The sequence below is a fragment of the Xenopus tropicalis genome, chromosome 10 (assembly GCF_000004195.4).
Source record: "Xenopus tropicalis strain Nigerian chromosome 10, UCB_Xtro_10.0, whole genome shotgun sequence".
Taxonomy (NCBI): Eukaryota; Metazoa; Chordata; class Amphibia; order Anura; family Pipidae; genus Xenopus; species Xenopus tropicalis.
In genome coordinates, this window is record NC_030686.2 from 44833265 (window position 1) to 44858758 (window position 25494).

Below are 25494 nucleotides of genomic sequence, written 5' to 3' on the forward strand. Positions count from 1 at the left end.
GGAGCAACATCCAAGGGGTTGGGGAGCAACATGTTGCCCCTGAGCCACTGGTTGGGGATCACTGACCTAGACCCTGAAAAGAGATGGGAAGAGTTCCATTAAGGGTGACGACACACAGAGCTACTAGTAGCAGCTACTTGTCACGGCTAATAGACAATGCTGATCATTTACCGATAACTCTCATTTTCTGGGGTTTAGTGGCTGCTACTAAGTAGCTCAGTGTGTCTTCACCCTAAAGTATCCATTGACTTTGGCACTGCTCCTTAATTACAGACTCAGCGCTGGATTTAATTGCTGCAAATATTATGTATTACAATTAAAAGCGCACTGTGTATGTTTTTACAATATTAAGCTATTGTGTGTGCTGATGTTATTTAGTGCTAGAAGGATTAGGTCCTGACCTATTATAGTGAGCTAATAGGATGTTTTTTCTCTGTAGTTGTTTGTGTTTTGGACAAGACTGGTGGCTTCCTGTAGGAAGTAAGTAGCTGGGGAGAGTTCCTTCCATTGTCTTTTGGATTTTCCGATCCTGTCAGTGTTTGTACAGAACTTGACATGGCCACATCTTCTCTCCTGTGCTCGGAATACTTACGATGCCCAGTCTGCTTGGATCTGTTTCGGGAGCCTGTCACCATCCCCTGTGGCCACAGCTTTTGTCTGGGGTGCATCAGGCAGTGCTGGTCACTACAAGGGTCCTCTATATCCTGTCCCCAGTGCAGATGTCCCTTCCGCACAGATTCCCCACCAAGGCTCTGCAAAAACAGTATCCTCTCCCAGATGGTGGATGACTTCTCCAACCCCCAGGAGTCTAGTAAGATAACCCCTGCATCGTTCAAACCATATGGGAACGTCAAGGAGGACTTGGAGACAAGCCACCCTCATATCACTCAGGAGGAGGACCCCAATAGAGCAAATAGTGACAGCATTGCAACACCCCCACTGTGCCGAAGAAACCCTGAATATGCCAACCGATGGGTAAGTGAAGTCTATAACACTTTTTTCACTAGTAGAAGCAGAAGCTTTAATTACATGGATGAGTCTAGTCTAGATGGTTTCTATCATGAAGAAAGCAGACTGCATGCTTATTTTTTCTGCCCCACTTTTAGGGGTCTCTTTCGATCTCTGAACTGCTCCTGCATTCAGTCCATCCTTCATAACATTTTCTGTTTTATTCTACCCCCATCTTATAGACTGCAATGGTCAGGCAACGCAGGGAAGTGAGCAAGGGGTTCAGCGACATGGTGCGTATCCTGCAAGCTTCCGGATTCCGACTCCTTCAGCTCGTGGAACAGGCAGAGAATGAGATGCTGGAGCAGGAAGACAGCCAAACATTGAAGCAGGACGAATTCAAAGAAAACACTGACACTATGGAGGAAGGGCTCACCATGACTGTGTTACCTCCTGCCCAGGTAATACCTGGTGGCTCAAAAGACCAGGTGATAACAGCTTAAACATCATTGTACAACCAATTTTTTACATTGGTAAAGTGTACAGGTAAGGGATCCCTTATCCGGAAACCCAATATCCAGAAAGCTCCAAATTACGTAAAGCCTGTCTCCCATAGACTCCATTTTAATCAAATAATTCAGATTTTTAAAATTGATTTCCTTTTTCTCTGTAAAAATAAAACAGTGCTTTGTATTTGATCCCAACTAAGATATAATTAATCCTTACTGGATGCAAAATAATCTTATTGGGGTTAATTAATGTTTTATTGATTTTTTAGTAGACTTAAGGTATGAAGATCCAAATTACAGAAAGACCCCTTATCCGGAATAACCTTGATCCCAAGCATTCTGGATAACAGGTCCTATACCTGTATGTACTTTGACCATACGGTGCTGTAAATTGTGTAGCTTCCCTTTTAGCATCACTTGACTCGAGCCGGATGGATGAAAATTTGAAATCTGTTGTCTCTCTCCCTACTAAACCCTTTGGGTTTTTTGGTTTCAGGATGAGCAAGAGTGCAGTACCAAAGAGATCCCATGGGTATGGCTCTCTGAAGCCATGGCTAAATTCAAAGAGAGCTTGCTGGAACTGTGTGCTGATCAGATGGGACGCATGGTGCAGCAGGGTAAGTGAATCCTAGTAATCCTGACACTCCATGAAGGTAAGTAGGAATCATTTCCATAGGGGTGGCTGCATCCAAAGTTTCTTCAAAGCTGCCAGTGGAACACCTACTAAACCAGTGTCCACTATAGCTACCACTCTTTTTTTGCGTGCCCAAAAGCAGGACGTGGCATAACTGAACGTTAATAGGCATTTTGCAATCAGTCAGCATCCCTTGGGATTAACTATAACCCTCAGCAGACGTTGGGTCTACTTTCTCTATAGTCATGCCTGATTCACTTCAATTTTGAATTTTTTATTTGTGGTGCCTTAGACCACCCTGTTTTAGTGCTACTCTTCGTTATTCTATACTAAACCATTGACAACCCATCAAAATGGAACAAAATTGCTAAAACTAATTGTAATACTTTGTGTTCCTGCTGCATCCCCTAAAGTTTCTCCTAATAAGGCAATTCCATTTAAAGGAACAGTAACACCAAAAAATGAAAGTATATCAATGTAATTAGTATATTATGTACTATTGCCTTATTTGCTATGTAACTTGTGCCTTTGCTCCTTTTTTCCAGCTTGAATGGCTTTCCCTTTTACTACACAGCTGCTTATTTATATCAAGTATAGTAGGGTTTCTGAAGCAAACACACAACGTTTACCAGTGCAGGGCAACAGTGTGTTATAGTTTAATTACCTTTGATTTTTTGGTATTACTGTACCTTTAACACTTTAAGGCCCGTGACAGACGGGGATATTAGTCGCCTGAGACAAATCTCCCTTGATGCGGGTGACTAATCTCCCCAAAATGGCATCCCACCGGCTAGAATGTAAATCGCCGGTGGGATGGTATACGCGGTGAGGTGAAAATCGGCGAAGTTGCCTTGAGAGGAAACTTTGGCGATTTTGCCGCTGTGTATGCCATCCCACCGTCGATTTACATTCCATTTTATTTACATTCTATTTTATTCGTGTGACGACTAATCTCCCTGTCTGCCATGGCCCTAACAGAAGGTTTGATTAAACTGTTTTTCTCTGTTGTACAGTTCAGAGCACACAGACTGCCAGTTCTATAAAGACACCAGAAGACTGGGGGAGCCCTTTGATGCCGCTTATTCCTCGGGTGCGGGCTGAATTCATTAAGTGTAAGGGGGTTCTCTTTAAGCTTTTGTCTCTTTACCACCTCCCTATCTGCTACACTTGCACTAATATGCCCCCAATTGTTGTTTAATTCTTACTTTTCCACTTCCAGACTCCAGAGATATAACCCTCGACCCAAACACTGCCCATCACAACCTGTCACTAATGCAGGGTAACAGAAGGGTTTTATGCAAACTGCAGCCTCAGGGCTACCCAGACAACCCTGGACGGTTCAATCATTACACGCAAGTGCTGGGCCATGAACCACTGGGTCAAGGGCAGCATTACTGGGAGGTCCAGTTGTCGGGCAACCGTGTCAGTCTGGGTGTGTCATACGGTAGCATCTATCGCAAGGGGCACCAGAGTCACTGTCTGGCTGGGAGGAATTCCCACTCCTGGTGTTTGGAGTGGACCAACACACGCTGTTACGCCTGGCACGATGGACAGAGGATACTGGTAGCCACAGGGCAACAGGAATGTTTAGGTGTATTTCTGGATTGGGATCGTGGGAGCCTTTCCTTTCATGAGGTATCCGAGGATATGCCTGTCCTTCATCGATTCCATACATCTTTCATCGAGCCGGTCTATCCGATCTTCTTTGTTAGCTGGAATTCCATTGTGTCCGTAGGAGAAGCAGCCCAGTCTCGTCAATGTGCCCAAATCAAGCGCTTCCACAGGCAGCTATCTGCCAACTTCTGAACCGCTCACTGGTAAATATACAGTAGATTTGGGCTACAAATGAATAACACACCTTTCCTGCATGCTTATTAAACTCTTTATAAATACTTTATAATAATGATTACAGCTTACATATATAGTTTGCTCTGATAGACCTTGCAATAAACAATATTTTCCTCATATTTATTATGAACATAAAAATAGTTTAAAAAAAGGCTGATGCACTTATATGAGAGGAAAACAAACAAACTGCAGCTCCCATCAATCCTCGGCTGCCTTGTTGTTGCAGTTTTACTGATGTCTGAAAATCTATTATAGTTTGTTTGTAAACAGACAACTATTTAGTGGCACAGTGCACTGCAGCAGGGGTGTATACAAGCGGTACAACAAACAATTACACACAACATATCAAGCAGGACACAGGGTTATACATTCAAGGGATTACACAATAAAATATATCCTTTATACTTTTATCTGTTTTTCCCTTAAGGGTCCCATTTGGTCCCCTGGTCCAGACCACACAGTTCTGTCTGCGGTTGGGCTTAAACACACACAGACCTTATAACAGACCCCCAACATGACAGTCGTATCTCTCAGTCCACAAAGGGTTTATTCTTTCTCAATTGTCGAGTGGTTTGGATTAAACAATTCCTTTGCTTTGGTCCTGCAGGGAATAACTTATTATATGGCTGCGCAGAGGATATCCTGTCCCACAGAAGCATCATTGGGAACTTGACCCCCCTGAGGTCACCGTTTGCCTTCCAAAGACTGGCGGGCTCTCTGCCTACGCAGCTTGACAAATGCAACTGCTTCTCGGTCTGAGCGGCGGCTTTCCAAAATCTGCAAGATCCGATCTCCTGAGAGGGGAAGATCAGTGAGTGAGATATTTCAGGACTGTTTTATTGTACCTTAACACAAGATTTTCCATGGTAAATCAAATGCCGGATTAGCTATGCTCAGTGACTAATTGCCTGCACTGTTGTATAGAATTGTAGATGAATGCAATGGAAAGCTGAATTTGGGCTTTTTTCCCAGCTGCTGCAATGTTATTATTGGAGGAACTGTCCTCCAATTATATCTGATCTAAAGATGGCTGGGAATTATAAAAAAAAAAAATCTGCATTATTAATTAAATGTTAATATGTACAAGGGCCAAAGAATTTGGTAAATCCTATTCCCCACCTCAAAGTAGCCATATGAGTGGATCTTTAAGTGTATGGCCAGCTTTGAACATACCAGGGGTGCCTTTTTGCCTCCCCTGGTAAGGTGATGCAAACTGTCACCTAAGGCAACATTCTACCCTTGCCCCATGGTTGGAGCTGCCCTCTATGTGTGGTAACCAGACATCCATCGAGTCAGGCATTGAACTCTAGTGTCTATACTGTTTTGTTTTGAACAAGAAAATTGTCCCCCCTTGTGTATTGGGAATGACATAAGTGTGATTTTGTGTTTTTAATATGTATCAGTGTCCCTTTAATAGTTAATTATCAGTAAACTTTATTTATCCTTTATTTTCAATGCATGAACTAAGGTTATTTTGGGCAGGAAACTTCATTTATCTGGGTGGTTGTATTTATTAATATGAACAGAATTTAGTAGTTGAGGCCCAGGTATGGTTTGTCACTATAGAATCTGACACTTGTTGGTCCGCTACGGTGAAAGGGCCACAGGTTTCTTGTGAAGTAATCTGAACACAATACACCCTAATAGCCTTGGTTTTGTCTGGCAGGAATAGGGAAACAGGGGGCATTAAGCAACCTCACCAGTACAGCACATTGTGTCATTAATCTGTTACAATTGGCACATATACCCATAACTAATGGCCTCTTATTATGTCTTTGTATTTATTTGAGCTTTTATTTAAATAAAGGCAGAACCACAATAAATATAGCAGATGCGCTGATTGTGCCACAGATTGTATGCATTTTTTTTGTAACACAAAGAAGGCAAATTTGCACTGATTTTGGCCTGGAAAAATGATTGTTGGATTGCAGAGGAATGTCAGAGGGCTGCTGTACTTGCTCAGAGGCAGAGCAGCTCTCAGACACTGGCATGGATTTAACACCTGTTACCTCTTTGTATTCCTGTGTTACGGCCAGGTCTCCAGATTGCCCTAAACAGCTGGGCCATTGTCAGAATGTACAACAGTAGTGACCAGGATCAGGCTAGAAGGTAATAGAGCAGCTGTACTACTGGACATGTACAATAGCCTTATGACATAGGTGAAAACCATAGATCAGTTATTTCTTAAGGGTTTTAGTTGCTCTTTAAATACATTTTATACTGTGCTAGGAGCCAGATAGGCATACCATTGGCACAGAAACACCCAAGGAGTGGGTTTGTGTTTCTGTGGCACTGAGATATGCAATACATATTTAAACAAAAGACACTGACCATTTGGTTTAGGATGGATGAGAGGCAGCCGTGTCTGTGGGATGTTGGCCACAAGGCCCCCCTCTTCCGTCTTCTTTTCCTGTAGACCCGGCAGGCTTGAAAGTGCCAAAAATGCTTCCCCTTCAAAGTCATTGGACCGCAGTGTATCGTAGTCAAACACTGTCAGGAGGAGGCAGGCACCGGCCCCTTTGCACTGTTCTGCTGCCACCAGGCTGAGGAGGAAAACAGAGAGAATGCATGGCAAGGATATCGGACTAATTCTCCACTGGCAGGTACGCCTACATTTGGTTGAGGTTGATTATGCTGCCCTGGAGAAAACGAGAAGTTTATGTGGGGTTGCATACTCTACTGGCGGGTTGTGCAAATCTGTGTGGCTGAAATGAATTCCAAGTAAAACCACTTCCTTCCTGGGGAATTGTATCAGAACTTTTGTTCTTCTGTTACAACAAATGGCATTCACTGCCATGCACAAAACATGCCCAGTAGGTTAAGATTATACTAGATTGCAAACTGGGAACTGGAATTAGATTGTAAGCTCTTCATATTCAATAAAAAGAGCTACATCTCAGCTCCAAATCTAATTAAAAAAAAAAAAGTCACCGCCATAATTAGATTATGGATAAAATTAGATTATAAAGCTGAAAGTGAGTGGCTCATTACTTACAAGTCAAAGGTCTCGTCGTACAGGGGGTTTAGCTCATTCTTTTTGATCTGGGTGCTGCGCGGCTCCACGGCTGGAAAAAGGTGCTTTGGTTCCAGAGTCAGCTGCACAAAGGGGTCACTGCTACCTGTGCAGTAATGTCAGGAGTGTTAAAATAATGCCCCAATTAAGGGTAATATTTACTACTGCCTGGGGAGGGGGCGGCATGAGAGTGACCCAACGAGGGCTGCGCCACCCCACTCCTTCTTGTACCCCTCCTGTACTCCCTCCTATCATCTGTTCAGGTACATTGCCCAAGGCCAGGTGCGGGGGGAAGGGGGAGAGAACTTTCCATTCTCAAAGGGTGGCCCCATCATTATGCTTTCAAGGTGCCACCTTTTCCCTATTTTCATCCCTGCTACTACTGCCCCCAGGGGAAATTCTCAACATTGACATTGTATTTCAACAAATGAAAAATTTTCTTTCATTATTCTTACTACAACTAACCTATCAGACCTAGTTTCTGGTTGGTTGATAGGGGTTACTACTCCCCAGGAAAATGGCTACATCCCCTAGCTTTACCCACACCCAACAATCATTTCAGGCTGTACGTTACTGGCAACTGTAGTTCCAAGAAAGGGAATAAGTATAAATTATTGGTATCTGAGGCATCTCGTGCAAGTTCTGCTCTTGTGAAAAAGGTGTAGGAGGGAAAACCTACAACGGAGAAGCAACGACCGAATATGTTCCACTTGCAATTCAACTTCACCCACATGATATCGCTATGAGTCAGCTCGATGATTTGCACCCATCTGCCCAACAGTTACAGTCACCGATGCTTCAGGTATTGGGTACTTGTAATTAGATTAATACTCAGCATGTGATCTTGTAGGTTTGCCCTCTGCTTCTTGAGCGAATGGAAAACATGAGCATTTTCCTCAAATATGCAAAGAACCATCCCTTACTGCAATTAGCAGCCTTATAACAGTAATGATCTAGGCCTTTAATGAGAGCTATCTATTTTGCTAGAAGTGTCAGCGGCACTGCACATGCTCAGTGTGCTTAGGGGTTACTGAAAAAGAAAGGTTGCCTTTATTAAAAGGGTAATAAGAACAGGCCCTTTTATAACTTACTAAAAGGCAAACTACAGGAAGTTTATCTCTTAAAGTTACGCGCAGTCAGCGGAGGTGCAAGGTAAAATGTAAGAACCCATCCAGGGTGCATCTCTTACCATTGGAATCCAGAGGAAGGAGGTTGACAGCATTGAGAATCTCCACTCGCAGTTTCTGCTCGGATGATCGGTAGCTGGCTTTCACCGTCACGGCCCCATACTTCTCCGAAGTGCACTCGTTCTGCAAGACATGGCAAGAGAGGATGACACAAAGTGAGTTGATTCTCTGTTAATGGCACTCAGAAACCTTCTATGGCCACCCCTTAGAACCTTGCGCTATTCCTGTGTGTCCAATAAATGTTACATACTGTATAGCCTACCTATTGTGTGGTGGATACATTCTTGATTTGGAAAGGGGCTACGTGGGCCAGTTTACCATGGGTCAGCAGGAAAGCATCTGCTTTCCTGCTGACCCATGGTAAACTGGCCCACGTAGCCCCTTTCCAAATCAAGAATGTATCTCACATAGGTGAGAACCAGGGACCTAAAAGCCCCATAGAACCAATAATTAGATCTTTCATTACTGAGGTGAAGTAAAAAAAAAACCCAATTACACATGAATAAGTAATATCTAGTTTAGGGTTTCAAAATTGTCATTGGGGTCTTAGATGTTTGGTGGTAAGGTGGGCCTGACAACAAATGTTGCACCAGGGCCCATTATCCCCAGACAACTTCCTTATGTGTTGCAAAGTAATGGTTGAGTGTAATCCAAACGGGGCTGCTCTGTGCTACAGAGCTCCCAACCCTGACTTCAGCCTGCTAAATTTTATTTTCACAGCCTGGCCCTGCTCTATGCCTGTCCTGGAGTTCAGCTTTGGGGGCATGAGTAGGAGTACAATCAATTAAACATATCGATTACCTGCTGCTGGATTTTGTCCTGGTAATAGTGCTCAATAAGCTTTTGTATGCTGGAGGAGCTGAGACCAAGCTCTTGGTCCAGAGCCTGAAGAAAAGAAAGAAGCAATTTTTGACCGTTTAGGATGAATACATAGGCTTGTTGGGTTATAGCTCTTTACCCTTATCTCTAAAGGAAGGATGAGATAACCAAATGGCGGGATTGTCATGTTGAGCTTGATGTTATCTTATATGAAAGAGGAAGTGAAGGAAGGAGAACTTAGAAGGGGAATACAATTAGCGTGTTTGTTTCCCTTTACTTACAATGAACTCGGCTGTATGAAGGTCTTCGAGTGGTAGCCCACAGCCTTCAGCATGAAAACACAGCTCTAGGTTCTGATGGAAGGAAAGCATACATTACATGTTTTCTTTGGTATTTCCCTCAGCACAGAAAAGCCTGTCATGGAAACTCTTACTGCGGTTACATACAAAAGCTATCAAACTGCAATGCAGTGGGTGACAGACTCTTTTAGTTCAAGACCGCCTTGGAGGTCCAAGCTTTGGTCAGGGACCCCTTAGAATAGCTAAGGTTACAGATATAGGGAAAATACTGGGGTATCAGCCATAGTTCCAGGAATATCTCGTTTTCACACCAAAGCTCACCCTAACTGACCTAACTCACGCTGGGCTTTCAGGTGTGGCTAGGACAGCAAATAGCCATTCTCTCCAAATATTACCCCAACTGGTGTTCAGGCTGAGCTTCTTCAAGCCCCCCATGGGGACTAGACACACAGTTTGGGAACCAATGATTTAGTGAATGTAAGGTGGCATTTTTCCAAAACTGGCAAAAATCTGCTTGCAGGTAACATTAAGAGCTAAACCATAAGCACAACAGTACTCTACACTATGGGAGACTCTTATGGGGGAACAAGGAGAAGAAGAAAAGAAGGTTGGAGGACTACCCCCTCAAAGGTAGGAAAAAAAGCCAAGGCACCCCTGGTTGCAGCTAAGTGTCGGACCCACAGGTCCCATTAGAGATCGGTACAGTGCATTTGGCCCATCAATATTATACATAAACACAAGATTTTACCTTGAGTGCAGCATGGAGCCTCTGATAATAACGCGAGGAGGGGGTGACTTGGGTGGAAAGCCCAGATATAACTATGAGGATGTGTGACCAAAGGAGAGACAGGAGGCTGGGAGGAGAAGAGACAATGAAAAAATCAAGTTGGATTTGTGCATCTATTGCAACACAGTAATGGAATCAGCACTGCTCCAGATGTTGTTTAACTCCCAGTATCCCACCCAGCTGTAAGTTGACTATCCCTGTCTTTTATAAAAAAGAAACATAGGCAAAGTCTTCTCTAGGTATAGTCTTCTCTACGTTCAGTGGAAAATATATTGGACTGCCCTACAAGGGCTTGAGATATTTAAAGCTTGACAAAGGCATGAAGAGATTACAAATATATTGTTCTTTTCGCTCTATGTCCCATTTAAATAGCAGAGATGGGGTTATGGCAAAGGCGTCTCACCAGTTGAAATTTTCTTGCACCAGGTTCTGATTCATGTACTGGAGTTCATTTTCCAAGAACTTCATCAGTGGAATAATGCTCTGTAAGGAGAGGACACAGTCCCGTCATATCCATTTGTAGTGTATGTTTCATTTATAAATATGCTAGAGTCTCATTGAGTGCAACTGGGGTCATACTTACATCATTGGGATCTTTGAAATCATTGACACTGGCAAGAGAGTACAGATGTTTAGCAATTCCAGCATCTAGCTGTGAGAGAGAAAAGAACCCCATGAATATGAGGGAGGGAAGATTGTGCAGGGAAAGTTCAGGGGCACAAGGGGCACTTACCTTTTGTGCAAGCGATTGCACAACCCCACGGATCTCCCGATCCAGGCACACTATGGCCCCCCGCAACTGGTCGTGCAGTGTGTGCTGAAACTGATCAGTGCTGATAACGTGGCTCGTCTTCTGCTCCAGGGATTCCCAGTCCAGCTTGGTGGGTAGAGAACGCACCACCAGGCGCAACTGCTCAATGTTGTTAACCACAAGGCACAACTAGAGTAGAAAAGGGGAATAAAGGTGTGTTACCATATTCAAAATGGACAGCATACAGCTTATAAAGTATAGTGATTAGGCTCCCACTCAAAGACTATCTGCATCCTCCCCCAGCTGTGTTCTTTTTCTTTAAAGAGATACTGACACGGAAAAAACTACTTTTCAAAATATAAATCTACATAAAAAGTTCCCTATGGGTCATGCTGAACATTTTTTGCTGATAGGGCTGCTTTTGTAAGTCATTGTTACTTGAAATTCCTAAACCTGACAACATGACTGGCCAGTTAGGGGGGGATTTGGGGTGAGTGCTTATTTGTGCCCTGGGTACCCCTGGAACTATAGCGGGGTGACTGTTACCCCAATGTTTCTATATATCTGTAACCTTGTTATGGGCTAAGGGGGCCCAGCCTGAAGGCCAGTTAGGGGGGGATTTGGGGTGAGTGCTTATTTGTGCCCTGGGTACCCCTGGAACTATAGCAGGGTGACTGTTACCCCAATGTTTCTATATATCTGTAACCTTGTTATGGGCTAAGGGGACCCAGCCTGAAGGCCAGTTAGGGGGGGATTTGGGGTGAGTGCTTATTTGTGCCCTGGGTACCCCTGGAACTATAGCAGGGTGACTGTTACCCCAATGTTTCTATATATCTGTAACCTTGTTATGGGCTAAGGGGGCCCAGCCTGAAGGCCAGTTAGGGGGGGATTTGGGGTGAGTGCTTATTTGTGCCCTGGGTACCCTTGGAACTATAGCAGGGTCATTATTAGATTAATTTGATTGAGGGTAAAGCTCCATTTACTAATTGCCTCTAAAATTCTACTGCTGAAGAGGTAACACCCAACCACTGCATCAGTTCTGGCTGGAAGTTATAGCTATCATCTTTAGCTTCTTCCCATTGGTCCTGTGTTAGCCCAGGCGTTACCACACTCCATTGATGGCAGAGAGATAGAGCCTGTACCTTACTGGCAGCTTCCGCAGCATCTTTGTTCCCGGATATTTCTTCTGCCCGGCGTTTGATTAGGGAACAGTAGGTGAGAGCAATACGGCACATGTCCTGTAGCACAGAGTAGAGGATGAATAATGTACAGGCAAAGTGAGAGAATGGAACAGAGGGAAGGGGCACAGAATGTCTTATTTTGGCTGCACCAACTAAAACAGAACTGAATATTGTTGTGTGTTTGGAATACGTGGGCACCCAAAGTGGCAAAACTGTCAGGTACCCTGGCTGAATGGAAAAGCCCATTTAAAGGAGAATTATCATGATCTGACTTTAATTTAGTTTAGTTGTCTCCATGGCATCTTTGTGTGTGTTTAGTGTATGTTCCTTACATAGAGGGGTGCCTCCATGACAGGCACAACCAAATGTTATGGAGGCATCTTTATGAAATAAGGAAAAAAACAAACATAACAGCAGCCCACTGCCATGGGGTCTGCACCACCCATAGGCCCCATGCCCCTGACCCCCTAACCACCAGCAATCCAGAAATGGAGGGAAGAGGGGAGCAGGATTTTACCTGCAATCCACCCTCCCTATGGCCAATGGCTGCCCCTATACACTACACAACAGTGTAAATTTAGATAGATGTTCACACATAACATGAATGTATCAAAGACCACTTTTCACTCACCTCTGTGAATTTCACCATGATCATAAAGGCTTCCTCAGGATCCGGCCAGTCCAACTGTTGCCATGTTTTACCAATCTGAGAGTAGCAAGTGGACAAATCGACAGTGGAGGCGCTGTGTTTCTGTAATTCTGAGAGAGGCACCAGCTGTGGGCAGGAAAAGCATCAGGTGAAAGCCCTGTGAGACTATCTAGCACTGCTTGCCACTCTCTAGCCCAGGGATCCCCAACCTTTCTTACTCGTGAGCCACAGTTAAATGTAAAAAGACTTGGGGAGCAACACAAGCACCATAAAAGTTCATGGGGAGCCAAATAAGGGCTGTGATTGGCTATTAGGCAGCCTCTATGCACACTATCAGCTTACAGGGGCTTTATTTGGTAGGAAATCTTGTTTTTATTCAACCAAAACTTGTCCCCAAAAAGTCAAACGCTAAGGGGACACTGAGAGCAACTTCCAAGAGGCTAGTGAGCAACATGTTGCCCCCAAGCCACTGGTTGGGGATCCCCGCTCTAGCCCATAGCAAACTTCCCTGATTAGGAATAGGCAGATACCACCCAGCTACCTTCTGCCTGCGTCACTTTGCTGTTGGAGGAAAATGCCCTTTTTATTTATGGGGTGTACCATGTCCTTACTTCTACGTTCCATTAAAACAGGCTTAAGGTCTCAGCAGCCTCTAAAGGTGCCCATATGAGCTCGCCAAGCAAGCGGATCTTCATCTGATATCCCTACCTATGGGTGGGCGATATCGGGGAGCGTGTAGGCTAATTCGATCGTTTGGCCCTGGGGCCAAACGATCGAATTATATTGGCGGTAATGGGGCAGTCGACTAGATTTTCTAACCTGCCCGATCGAGATCTGGACGATTTCAGACCAGATATCGGTCGGGCAGGCCCGTCAGTAGTCTAAGGGACTGATATCGGCAGCTAGAATCAGCCCGTGTATGGGGACCTTAAGTCTGCTATCTCTGTGTTACAGTACTGACTAAGTGCACATTCCTACCTTAGAGACACTACAGAAAGCTTTCTCCTGCCTATCACTGGGAAAGAGGGTAACGTTCTTCAAGTTTTGAGAATTTATACCAACACTAGTGGTGGCTTTTAGAATCTCACCTGATCGATCTGTACAGCTCGCTGAACCCTCTCCTGAGCAGTTGTATACGCTCTCTGCAACCAGCTGGGCAAAGATTCAGCAAACCAACGGTGGAATCCACTCAAGGGCAGATCATTCTCGCTGCAGGAAAGGAAGACATATCCCATGAAACACACCACAAGACTACTCAGAGCAATGGCAGCAGAGTGGCCTATTTTATAACATAGCTTTTGGGGGGCCTTAAACAGTTACCTTTTGGCCATGTGTACATGGAGCTTGTGCAGTTCCCTCAGGGTGAGGTATAACTGATACAGGATCTCGGAGAGCTGAGGGCTGGAACTGAGCTTTAAAGAAGGCAGCTGGCTAAGCAAATGCTGGGACACCTAAAGAACAAAACACAAAGGGAGCACAAAAGCTGAAAGTTGGACAGAGTCAGGAGCACTGTTAGTGATGTGAACAACTTGGGAGAACTGGAAGGCAGAATGATGTGCAAAAGACATGAAAAAGGTAGGAAATCAGGACTGCAGAAGGATGAGTTGGAACTCATTGCTCACCAGTTCCTCCAACTCCTGGAAGGTCAGGCTGAAAATATCCACCTTAATTGTGCTGAGAAAATATAAGAGGGAGATCAGAGGTCATTAGATTCCCAAGAGAGAGATGTGACATTCAGCAGGCCTCTAGTTACAGCAAATAGTGTTTTGCTTATAGGCAGTTTTCTGGGCAGGGGTATACTTTATAGACTTCATCATGGCCACTAGGGTTGATTTTCTACAAAATAGAAATGAAGATTGCCTCTACAGATGCAATAGGAGGCATTCAGCTTTCATCTTTCTCTAATCCTTGGTTTTACATGGTGGTGGAAAACAACAGACAGTAGGGGATGTCCCAAACAAATATAAGACGTCACCATAAGTTCCCAGTTCCCTTTAGAAGCCCATAAGAACTGTGCAACAGTGCAGATGTTTTAAGAAAAGCTTATAAGCCAGTTAGACTAGGGTTAGATTAGGGTGTCCATCTGGTTGGTAAAATGTACCTCATTGTCAGTTGTAAGGCTTTAAACAGGCATAAACAGGCTATAAACAGGCGTTGTTGATATGGCCACCCATGACCATATCAGCAGCTTACTGGCCAATATTTGGGGCAAAAACTATGACCTCCTCAACCGATATCTATTAAGGGTTCAGTCAGATATCAGAAACTCGGACAAATGCTGTTATGGTGGTACAGGCCACACTGGGCCCTGGATTTATACCTCCCCTAACAAGTCTTCACGTGCCCCCCCCCCATGTGATCCAATAATTGGAGCAGGGGCCAAATGATTTGATCATTCTGATTTGTGAGAGAGTCACATGTTACTTTATCTTTATTCTGTCACTGCTGTGTCACATGAGTGATGTCTCACTTGATAAAGCACTTGTTCCACGTCTTGTGGCAGCTCTGCAAGTCACTTGTTACATCCGACACCAGCCTTACTAAGGACTTAAGGTTCTCCTCCTGGTTCTGCAAATGAAAAACATATAACACATGAAACAAGAGAAGAGGGCTCATATAATAGGTTTAGTGTGCTTGTGTGCATCTAAGGGTGCCATTTATTTAACACCCAAGCCCACCTAGTGCACTTACTTACAGAGCTCTAGATGCTTGCTCTTTTATGACATGTTTTTGAAAACCATAAATATTATCACTTGAGGTTCCTTCTTGCACTCAAGAACAAGATTTACCCCACCTTCAAACCTGGTTATGTTTTATAGTGCAGAGTCTGGAAGGTCCTAGCCACATCCAGTACAGTAAGAAATGTCAGCAGTAGCATTTCATTCCCATATTTTGTGTTAGTGTGAATGGCACCAGGATCCAATTGATATTACTAACCTGTATCATTGGCTGCAGGTGTTGCCTCTTCAGGTCAAACCATTCATGGGTTCCAGCCTACAGAGACGGGAAGGGTTGAAATCCTGAATACAGAAATCGATAACTCCAACGCAAGGACGTTTAAAGGGAGAGAAAGCTTATTAACAGGATGCTATTGCATTGTCCATGCATTTTATAGCAAGGTTTGTTATGCCACTAATGGTAAAGTAGTTAAATATAAATATGGACTTTGAACCTAATGGGATAGCTGAGACCACCAGTGCCAGAGGCATACCATTCTAAACATAAGTTATATAACAACATAATATCTGCAGCCCTCCAGCAGATGGTGTCCTATTAGTGCCAGCAATGGACAGACGTTCCTAGAAGCTCTATAAAAACACAGCTATTGGGCCAGTGATTTTATAGTTTTTTTTTATTCAATGCTTTTATTGAGTTTACAAATAAAGACAACATAAACTGGGATGACATCTGAGTTTGATTTGTTTTTACAATAAAACTATTTGTTTTAACAAGGCACGTAGCTATGTTTTCTTGCATTTGCACAAGTTCATAAAAAAATCTCGTAGTGTAACATAGATTGGTAATGTAAAACACCGTGGTCGTTCGGAGAAGTTAGGCCTCTATATAGTGGGTGTTTGTCTATAGTGTTTCTCAGTGTGTTGTTCTTCGGGGGTTTTCGAGCCATGGGCCCCAGACTTTATCATATTTGTCTGGGTGTCCTCTGTTTTTATAGGTAATTTCTCTATAAGGAAGTGCTTGATTTACGAGTGTCCTCCAGCCACTTAGAGTTGGAGATTCAGTTGATAGCCATTTACTTGTTATGTGTTTGTGGGCTATGTGGAGGAGCTCGGTTATTGCTGTTCTTTCATATGTATTTGGGTATAGGTGTTCGAGGATGGCCAGTAGGCATACCTTGGGGTCCAGTGGTACTGGGGATCCCATCACGTCATGGATAAATTGCGTTATTTGTTTCCAGTAATCAGTAATTTTATATTTAATAGGTTACCTTGATGGCCTCTGTAACCCTCTCCTGCAGGTCTGGGGTTAAAGAGCACAGTTCTCGGAACGCTTTGGTCTTGCACATCTGAATGAGTACCCTGTGGGGAGCAAAAGGGCACATTGGGTTAGGGACACACAAGGAGGATGAGGCATCAGTAAGTACATCGAGAGCAAAATTAAAATGAAGAGTGTAGCAGGAGGACCCACAGGAACCAATCAACAATTAGCTCTTATCAGTTTGCTGCACGTTGAACACAAAAAGCAAATATCTGATTGGTTGAGCTGGATCACTGCACTGAGGTAGAGTTTAATGGAAGAGCAAAGACAAGTAGAAACAAGTAAAAAAAAAAAAAGAACATGAACATTAAGTCAGAAATGAGGACCAAGTAGTGTTAAAGCTGGGGCACTATAGCAGCACCATATAGCTAGGTTGAGGAGTGATTGTAGGGATTGTATTAGCGTGATACCCAACAGACCCAAGACTTAAGGTAGGGGTGATTCCTAGAAATGGAGCACAGACAGGTGGAGCACAGAGATAAACAAATGAATGGCAGACTAACAACAAAGCCACTCACCGCAGCAGGCTCTGCAGGCGTTCAACTGAGCGTGGGGCAGACAGAGGGAACACTATCCGGTACCTTTGCAGCAGGGACACTCCATATACCAAGAGGGACTCAAAGGATTCGGCAAGCTCTGCTTTCTGGAATAGAAACAGGACTTGGTAACCAGGGTTGTCCCCTTGGCAATAAGGGTGGTTGGCACAGCACAGTTACGGGGTTACTAATACCTGTTCATCCTGGAGCCGCCCCTGTACCCAAAGGTACTCAATACTCGTTATGTGGTGCAATAAACAGCTACTGCTGAATTCCATACTCTGGTACAGCTTACTGTATGCCAGCCACTGCCTGAGGGGCACAAAGATGGAGAATGGTGACCACACAGGATTATGGGGCGTCAACATATGGCAAAACAACTTAAACCACGGAGAACCAACTCACAGGGGGAAAAATCCTGTTTTCATCACTTGCTATCCAACCTCTTCTTGAGCTACCTATTGTATCTTTCATGAAAGCAAATTTTGCCGTAGACTAGTAACCGATAGCAACTTGTCAGCAATTATCTTTTACTGGTTTACTGCTGTGATAATACTAAAACCAAGCACATGATAGGTACTTAGTGCAGTTAGAATAAAGAAATCCAACAATTGATTGGTTGATATGGGTTACTGGGCTGGGACAAATTTGGCCCATATTATACATTACCCAAATTTGTCACTCACGCCAGGCCCTGGTGAAACTCTGACAGATCCTTCTGGGTGGCATGCAGATACAGGATGGTGGCACCGTGAGGGCTGATTTCTCCATTCCAAGTGATGTTGGTTGCCTGAGCAGAGTTTGTAGCAGTTTAGTATGTATTGAGATTTGCTGTATGATAAAGTAATAGGACAGGTACTGTACCTCATGGCGGGTAATCTCATGGCGCACAAACTGCTGCAGTAGCTGTCTGTGGACAATATAACTGGGAGTTTTGGTCAACATGGTTCCTCTCTGGAGGAGGGTAGAAGGAGAAATACAATCAGGACTTGATGTAAGCTGTACAATTCAGTTATATGAGGATATTATGGTGCTGTAATGGTTCCTTACCTTTTTGTGGGTGAGAAGGAACTGCAGGTGACAGCGGCCTCTTTCAGGGTAGGTCTCAGTGCGAGGTTCCAGATTGTACCAGCAATCCTCCTTACATTTTAGGCCCTGCCAGGAGAACAGGGTTTAATCTCTGGCTTCTAATCTGTATACAAAATAATACCCCCGTGTCTCATCACCTGTCATTCATCCAATGGTCTTCTCCCTCCCACACTCACGTGCACTACTAGAAACCCCCAACCCACCAACACATTCAGCACAGTCTCTTAGTCTCACCCGCAACTGCAGAACCACATTGCCCAGAAAATCATCCTGACCCTTGTCCTTTCGAGCTTCTTTAAATATCCTGAGAGAAGAGGCACAAAATTATACAGTAACACCAAAAATAGAGGAATATCCAAACACCCTCAATAAAGATAACAACAAAGAAGTTTATGCTGTTGCCTGCATGAAGACTCCAAGTACTTCCAAGTACAGCCTAGACTGGATAAATGGTTCACTTCATGGAAACATGTTGGAATTCTGCTCTAGCCAAAGAGACTATATATATATATATATATATGAACCACAGAGAGATGTCCTTCAAAGGAAGACATACTTATCATCTATAGTTATACGGCAGATTGTAAGCTAAAAACAGACCTACCACCCCCTGCAAGAGAGACATGCTACTTGGAGAAGATAACTCATTCTCACCTCTTTAAGCCATGAAGATCCGTGAGGTCTCCCAGCTTTGTTCTGACAGTTTCCACATCATCAGAGTCCCTGTAAAAGGAAACACGGGATCAGAGGTGGTTGTAAGGGGGCATACATAAGGGGGATAGTAGCCACTACCATAAGTTGTCATTATTGAGAAAAGCCATATGGCAAGTAAGGACCACATCAAGGCCGACCAGAGAACAGTCCTCACCACATGTCCATTTGAAAACTTGCTTTTTCCATGTCTTCGATCTCCCTGAAACACAAAAGGACAGTGCTCATAAACACATAGAATTTTTCCATGCGGGTGATAAACGTTTTATTTTCAACGCTAGGTTTGGTTCTTTTACAGTTGGACAGTGCTGTAGCACATTTTGCCCTTTCTGAAAAGAAAGATAGGTACTAGGAGATGGGCCAGTAATCCTTAGTTAATGGTGCCCATTATAATTTATTGAGGTTTATTATTATTTATTGAGTTGCCTAGAGTTGTCCATAGCAACCAACTAGTGTAAGCAGCTCCTGATGGACAGCTACACTAGTGCAATTAACCCCATTATGTATCTTCTGCAGTTTACTGGATTTATATAGCTATAATTGTCTCTTTTTTGGAATCATTTAGAATGAGAAGGAACAGTGCTACCTACAATATGAAAGTCTCATTCCACACAGGATTTAGTGTCTGGCCTATAATCTGCGTCCTGTGCATCCGATCTTCAGGAATGGTGTTCCTAACCACTGCTTTTTGCTTCTGTTTCCTATCAGGACTGCTGTCCCGGGAACGGCCGCTTGACCGGTGGTCGATTCCTAGCAGGCAGTATGGGTCGCTGAAGCCTGTAAGGTAAGCAAATGCCATAGTAAAGAGGGTAGAAATAGAAAAGAATATAATAAGAATATAATAACAAGACTTCACTGACCACTGACGTCTTTTCCCAGAATCCCTTTCGCTTCTTTAACAGTGACTTTTAAACAACGAATCGGGGCCTGTAAGGAAGCAGAGATATTACAGTTGGGTCCCGCTAGTGTTGATGGATGGAAAGGCATAATGTAAGAGGCAATGGCATCTTGGCATAGCTGGCACTAAGGAAGGGACATGAAAAATACAGCAAGTGTGCAAAATATCCTGCACTCACTGGTTAAAATGTTAACAAACCTCCAGTCCTCTGACACGTTGTAAGATGGCTTCATGCTCTCCTGGATCCATGTTGAAGGCCTGTCAGGGGAAGATTTAAAATCTCACTCTTAATGCTCTCTGTGGCTAGAGGAGCCTGACCCATATATTATAGATTCCCCTGTGTGTGACCCTGTAGTGGGTGGTACAGACTCCAAGTCCCATAATTCCACCTGCCTGTGGGTGGGTATTACCCCGTTTACTGCCACTGCCCTTAGCACTAATAGATCACTATACAGTCACTTAAAACCAATCCCAGTCACCTTCTGTAGATAGTCATAGAGCTGCTCCTCATTATAAATGTGCTCAGGCTCTGGCATTCCCATGCGGTGTATGATGGTGTAAAGAGCTTCGCCGTACAGTAGGTTCCGCTGAGCAGAAAGAGAGATATTATTAGCCCTATTCTGGATGTGGAACTTGTTAATTTGTGAGAATATAAGCCTCAAAAGATTTAGAGAGATGGTCTGAAGTGTCCTAATGACAATAGCATGTAAGCCAGTCATTTGGTTATGGGTTAGAATGTGCTAGGCTCCGTGTAAAGAGGTTTCTCTGTAAGGTCACAGTGGGATAATAGCCTCTGGCTGTGGGATAGCAGGTATAGTAGGGAGAGATGGTGCCTATAGTAGCAGTGGGGGGATAATAGCCTCTGGCTGTGGGATAGCAGGTATAGTAGGGAGAGATGGTGCCTATAGTAGCAGTGGGGGGATAATAGCCTCTGGGAAGGGACTGGGGCTGTGGGATAGCAGGTATAGTAGGGAGAGATGGTGCCTATAGTAGCAGTGGGGGGATAATAGCCTCTGGCTGTGGGATAGCAGGTATAGTAGGGAGAGATGGTGCCTATAGTAGCAGTGGGGGGATAATAGCCTCTGGGAAGGGACTGGGGCTGTGGGATAGCAGGTATAGTAGGGAGAGATGGTGCCTATAGTAGCAGTGGGGGGATAATAGCCTCTGGGAAGGAACTGGGGCTGTGGGATAGCAGGTATAGTAGGGAGAGATGGTTCCTATAGTAGCAGTGGGGGGATAATAGCCTCTGGGAAGGGACTGGGGCTGTGGGATAGCAGGTATAGTAGGGAGAGATGGTGCCTATAGTAGCAGTGGGGGGATAGTAGCCTCTGGGAAGGGACTGGGGCTGTGGGATAGCAGGTATAGTAGGGAAGAGATGGTGCCTATAGTAGCAGTGGGGGGATAATAGCCTCTGGGAAGGGACTGGGGCTGTGGGATAGCAGATATAGTAGGGAGAGATGGTGCCTATAGTAGCAGTGGGGGGATAATAGCCTCTGGGAAGGGACTGGGGCTGTGGGATAGCAGGTATAGTAGGGAGAGATGGTGCCTATAGTAACAGTGGGGGGATAATAGCCTCTGGGAAGGGACTGGGGCTGTGGGATAGCAGGTATAATAGGGAGTGATGGTGCCTATAGTAGCAGTGGGGGGATAATAGCCTCTGGGAAGGGACTGGGGCTGTGGGATAGCAGGTATAGTAGGGAGAGATGGTGCCTATAGTAGCAGTGGGGGGATAATAGCCTCTGGGAAGGGACTGGGGCTGTGGGATAGCAGGTATAGTAGGGAGAGATGGTGCCTATAGTAGCAGTGGGGGGATAATAGCCTCTGGGAAGGGACTGGGGCTGTGGGATAGCAGGTATAGTAGGAAGAGATGGTGCCTATAGTAACAGTGGGGGGATAATAGCCTCTGGGAAGGGACTGGGGCTGTGGGATAGCAGGTATAGTAGGGAAGAGATGGTGCCTATAGTAGCAGTGGGGGGATAATAGCCTCTGGGAAGGGACTGGGGGCTGTGGGATAGCAGGTATAGTAGGGAGTGATGGTGCCTATAGTAGCAGTGGGGGGATAATAGCCTCTGGGAAGGGACTGGGGCTGTGGGATAGCAGGTATAGTAGGGAGAGATGGTGCCTATAGTAGCAGTGGGGGGATAATAGCCTCTGGGAAGGGACTGGGGCTGTGGGATAGCAGGTATAGTAGGGAGAGATGGTGCCTATAGTAGCAGTGGGGGATAATAGCCTCTGGGAAGGGACTGGGGCTGTGGGATAGCAGGTATAGTAGGGAGAGATGGTGCCTATAGTAACAGTGGGGGGATAATAGCCTCTGGGAAGGGACTGGGGCTGTGGGATAGCAGGTATAGTAGGGAGAGATGGTGCCTATAGTAGCAGTGGGGGGATAATAGCCTCTGGGAAGGGACTGGGGCTGTGGGATAGCAGGTATAGTAGGGAGAGATGGTGCCTATAGTAGCAGTGGGGGGATAATAGCCTCTGGGAAGGGACTGGGGCTGTGGGATAGCAGGTATAGTAGGGAGAAATGGTGCCTGTATATGTGGGTATCCATAAATAATAGTTATCTGTGTGACACTTCTTACCTGCGCAGATTGAGAAAGTGGTTTGGATTCAATATCCGGCTCTTTGACAGATTGGCCTTGCTGTGTTCGCACTGTTCCTTTCTTCCGGTACTTGGCCTGTGGAGGAGACATAATAGGTAAATATACATTATCACTAAATATATAATATATTTTTCTATTTTAACAGTTCATTGGATCTGTCCTTATCTTTCCCATTCTCATAGCTGAATTATTAAAACTCTTGGTACAGCAGCATAGTAAACAAGCTTATTAGATACACAGGGCTGCCCAACTGGACCTTCCCAACCTGGATGTACCCCTTGTTTGACGAATGGTTCCCCAGATATCTTTGAACAACATCACAGTTTTAATATACTCTGGCCCAGGAATATGTTATATAGATGACTACTGCCCCATGATATAGAAGGGGTTGGCAAGTACTGAGATAATGGTTAAGTGAACTTGCTTCCGACTGCTCTAATTCTGAATGAATATATATTATTGCTGCCATAAAGTAAGACAGTATAGCTGTTTTTAACCAATAAGGAAATACAAATGTACATTCTTGTGCAACTCTTTTCAAAGGACAAAAGGCCCTATCACAATTATAGAGCTAGGCAGGGCTCAGTAACCAATATATTGCTATTTGCACATACTATTTATCACGGCTGAAGGTGCAATTACCAGTATTATGGGATGTTTTTACCTCTCTGCGGGTGAAGCCGCGCCGAACTGGTTGGGGCTCCATCTGTAACACAGAAAAATAATGAGGGTGCTGGGTTGTGTGCCTAGAACATTCCTTCTCTGTATATTTGTACAGGTATGGGACCTGTTATCCAGAATGCTCGGGACCTGAGGTTTTCCGGATAAGGGATCTTTCTGTTATTTGGATCTCCATAACTTAAGTCTGCTAAAAATCAGTCAAATATTGAATAAACCCAATGTTTATAAACCAAATATTGAATAAACCCTTGTTTTGCCTCCATTAATGATTAATTATATCTTAATTGGGATCAAGTACAGGTACTGTTTTATTATTACAGAGAAAAGGGAATCATTTAACCATTAAATAAACCCAATAGGACTGTTCTGCCCCCAATAAGGGGTAATTATATCTTAATTGGGATCAAGTACAGGTACTGTTTTATTATTACAGAGAAAAGGGAGTCTTTAAACATGAAATAAACCCAATAGGGCTGTTCTGCCCCCAATAAGGGGTAATTATATTTTAGTTGGGATCAAGTACAGGTACTGTTTTATTATTACAGAGAAAAGGGAGTCATTTAACCATGAAATAAACCCAATAGGGCTGTTCTGCCCCAATAAGGGGTAATTATATCTTAGTTGGGATCAAGTACAGGTACTGTTTTATTATTACAGAGAAAAGGGAATCATTTAACCATGAAATAAACCCAATAGGGCTGTTCTGCCCCCAATAAGGGGTAATTATATCTTAGTTGGGATCAAGTACAGGTACTGTTTTATTATTACAGAGAAAAGGGAATAATTTAACCATGAAATAAACCCAATAGGGCTGTTCTGCCCCCAATAAGGGGTAATTATATCTTAGTTGGGATCAAGTACAGGTACTGTTTTATTATTACAGAGAAAAGGGAATCATTTAACCATTAAATAAACCCAACAGGGCTGTTCTGCCCCCAATAAGGGGTAATTATATCTTAGTTGGGATCAAGTACAGGTTCTGTTTTATTATTACAGAGAAAAGGGAATCATTTAACCATTAAATAAACCCAATAGGACTGTTCTGCCCCAATAAGGGGTAATTATATCTTAGTTGAGATCAAGTACAAGGTTCTGTTTTATTATTACAGAGAAAAAGGAAATCATTTTTAAAAATTAGAATTATTTGCTTATAATGGAATATATGGGGGGATAACAGGTTTCCAGATAAGGGTTCCCATACCTGTATTGATGTTTAAGGCAACTAAACATCAGTCCTATAGGGTAACATTCTTGTTTCACAATATCTTTGTAATCTCTTCTTAATTCTTAAATATTCAGTGCAATGCATGATTGTATGGATAGATGTACGTGACAGAATGAGGCAAGTGCTGAGTTTTGTGGCTGTTAGCGACTTTGACAGAATGTAGCAGCTTGTTTATGGGTAGGAGAAGACGAGAGGGTGAAGTAACAGGGAGAGCAGAAAGAGGAAGGGGCGCGGAGGTCTGTGAGTAGGAAGGAGAGACACAAGCAGTATCATTTCTGGTATACAGAAGAAATTTCCCTCAGCAAAGAGCTATGAGAGCCCTGTACCGAGCAGCTGTGGGGGACTTTCCTAGTCTGCAGCTTGTGCTCACTTATCTGAAAAAAGGCTTTTAAACGGGGGTCACTGACCCCAGCATCCAAAAGACAAATGTTCTAAAAGGCTACAATTTTATTGTCATTGCTACTTTTTATTAGTCATTTTAATATTAAAGCCCTCTCCTATTTGTATCCCTGACCCTCATTTAACTCAGTGCCTGGTTGCTAAGGTAATTTGGACCGTAGCAACCAAATAGCTGCTGAAATTCCAAACTGGAAAACCACAAATAATAAAAATATGAAAACAAATTTCAAATTTTGTCAGAATCACGCTCTCTGCATTATGCTTAAAGTTAATATAAAAGTGAATAACTGGGTAACCACAGCCCTGATTATGGCAGGGACTAGCAACCTGAAACCCTGCAGCTGTTGCTGAACTATAACAGTTTAGTTGCGTCTAACAGGCATGGAGCTGGATTAACTCCCATCACTGACCTGGGTCCCCCTTTTGCCAAACTATGGCACTCTATTAGGAGAGTCAGGGAAGGCATCAATAGAACCCCGAGTTTTTGGAAGGGAGCAGCTAATACAAGATGGGCTTATGCTAGGCCTTAGCAAGCCTGGACTAGCAGTCTGTGGATTGTGGCAAATGAAACTATGCAGTTATCTTAAACTACAACTCCCAGCATTCCCCTATTAAACCAGGACAGTGAAAGAAAGCAGTGTGGATGTACATACCTCCAAGTCTTTATTTTCAGATGGGGGGCTGTCGCCATCATTTTCGTGGGGTTCCATGTTGCAAACAGTATCTCTTGC

The 25494-nt window shown here is 43.9% G+C and overlaps 2 protein-coding genes across 4 annotated transcripts; one reads left to right on the forward strand and one right to left on the reverse strand.

The window, feature by feature from the left end:
• Positions 1 to 5789, forward strand: trim47 (tripartite motif containing 47). Of its 3 annotated transcripts, NM_001112945.1 has the most exon segments (7): positions 152 to 234; positions 267 to 975; positions 1191 to 1409; positions 1954 to 2074; positions 3105 to 3203; positions 3311 to 3908; positions 4547 to 4992. In NM_001112945.1, coding segments are annotated over 5 exon segments (1446 nt in total). In that variant the 5' UTR covers positions 152 to 234; positions 267 to 555; the 3' UTR covers positions 3898 to 3908; positions 4547 to 4992.
• On the reverse strand, positions 4468 to 25494 carry unc13d (unc-13 homolog D). Its single transcript, NM_001127035.1, is given in 33 exon segments — positions 4468 to 4733; positions 6271 to 6482; positions 6935 to 7058; positions 8142 to 8262; positions 8941 to 9024; positions 9240 to 9311; positions 10006 to 10111; positions 10448 to 10527; positions 10628 to 10696; positions 10778 to 10984; positions 11938 to 12033; positions 12608 to 12751; positions 13714 to 13834; positions 13946 to 14076; positions 14248 to 14299; positions 15096 to 15193; positions 15563 to 15619; positions 16572 to 16662; positions 17140 to 17264; positions 17352 to 17469; positions 17844 to 17947; positions 18022 to 18111; positions 18208 to 18312; positions 18481 to 18550; positions 18901 to 18969; positions 19115 to 19159; positions 19548 to 19734; positions 19818 to 19884; positions 20054 to 20113; positions 20335 to 20442; positions 22438 to 22533; positions 23123 to 23164; positions 25417 to 25494. Coding segments are annotated over 33 exon segments (3318 nt in total). The 5' UTR covers positions 25474 to 25494; the 3' UTR covers positions 4468 to 4623.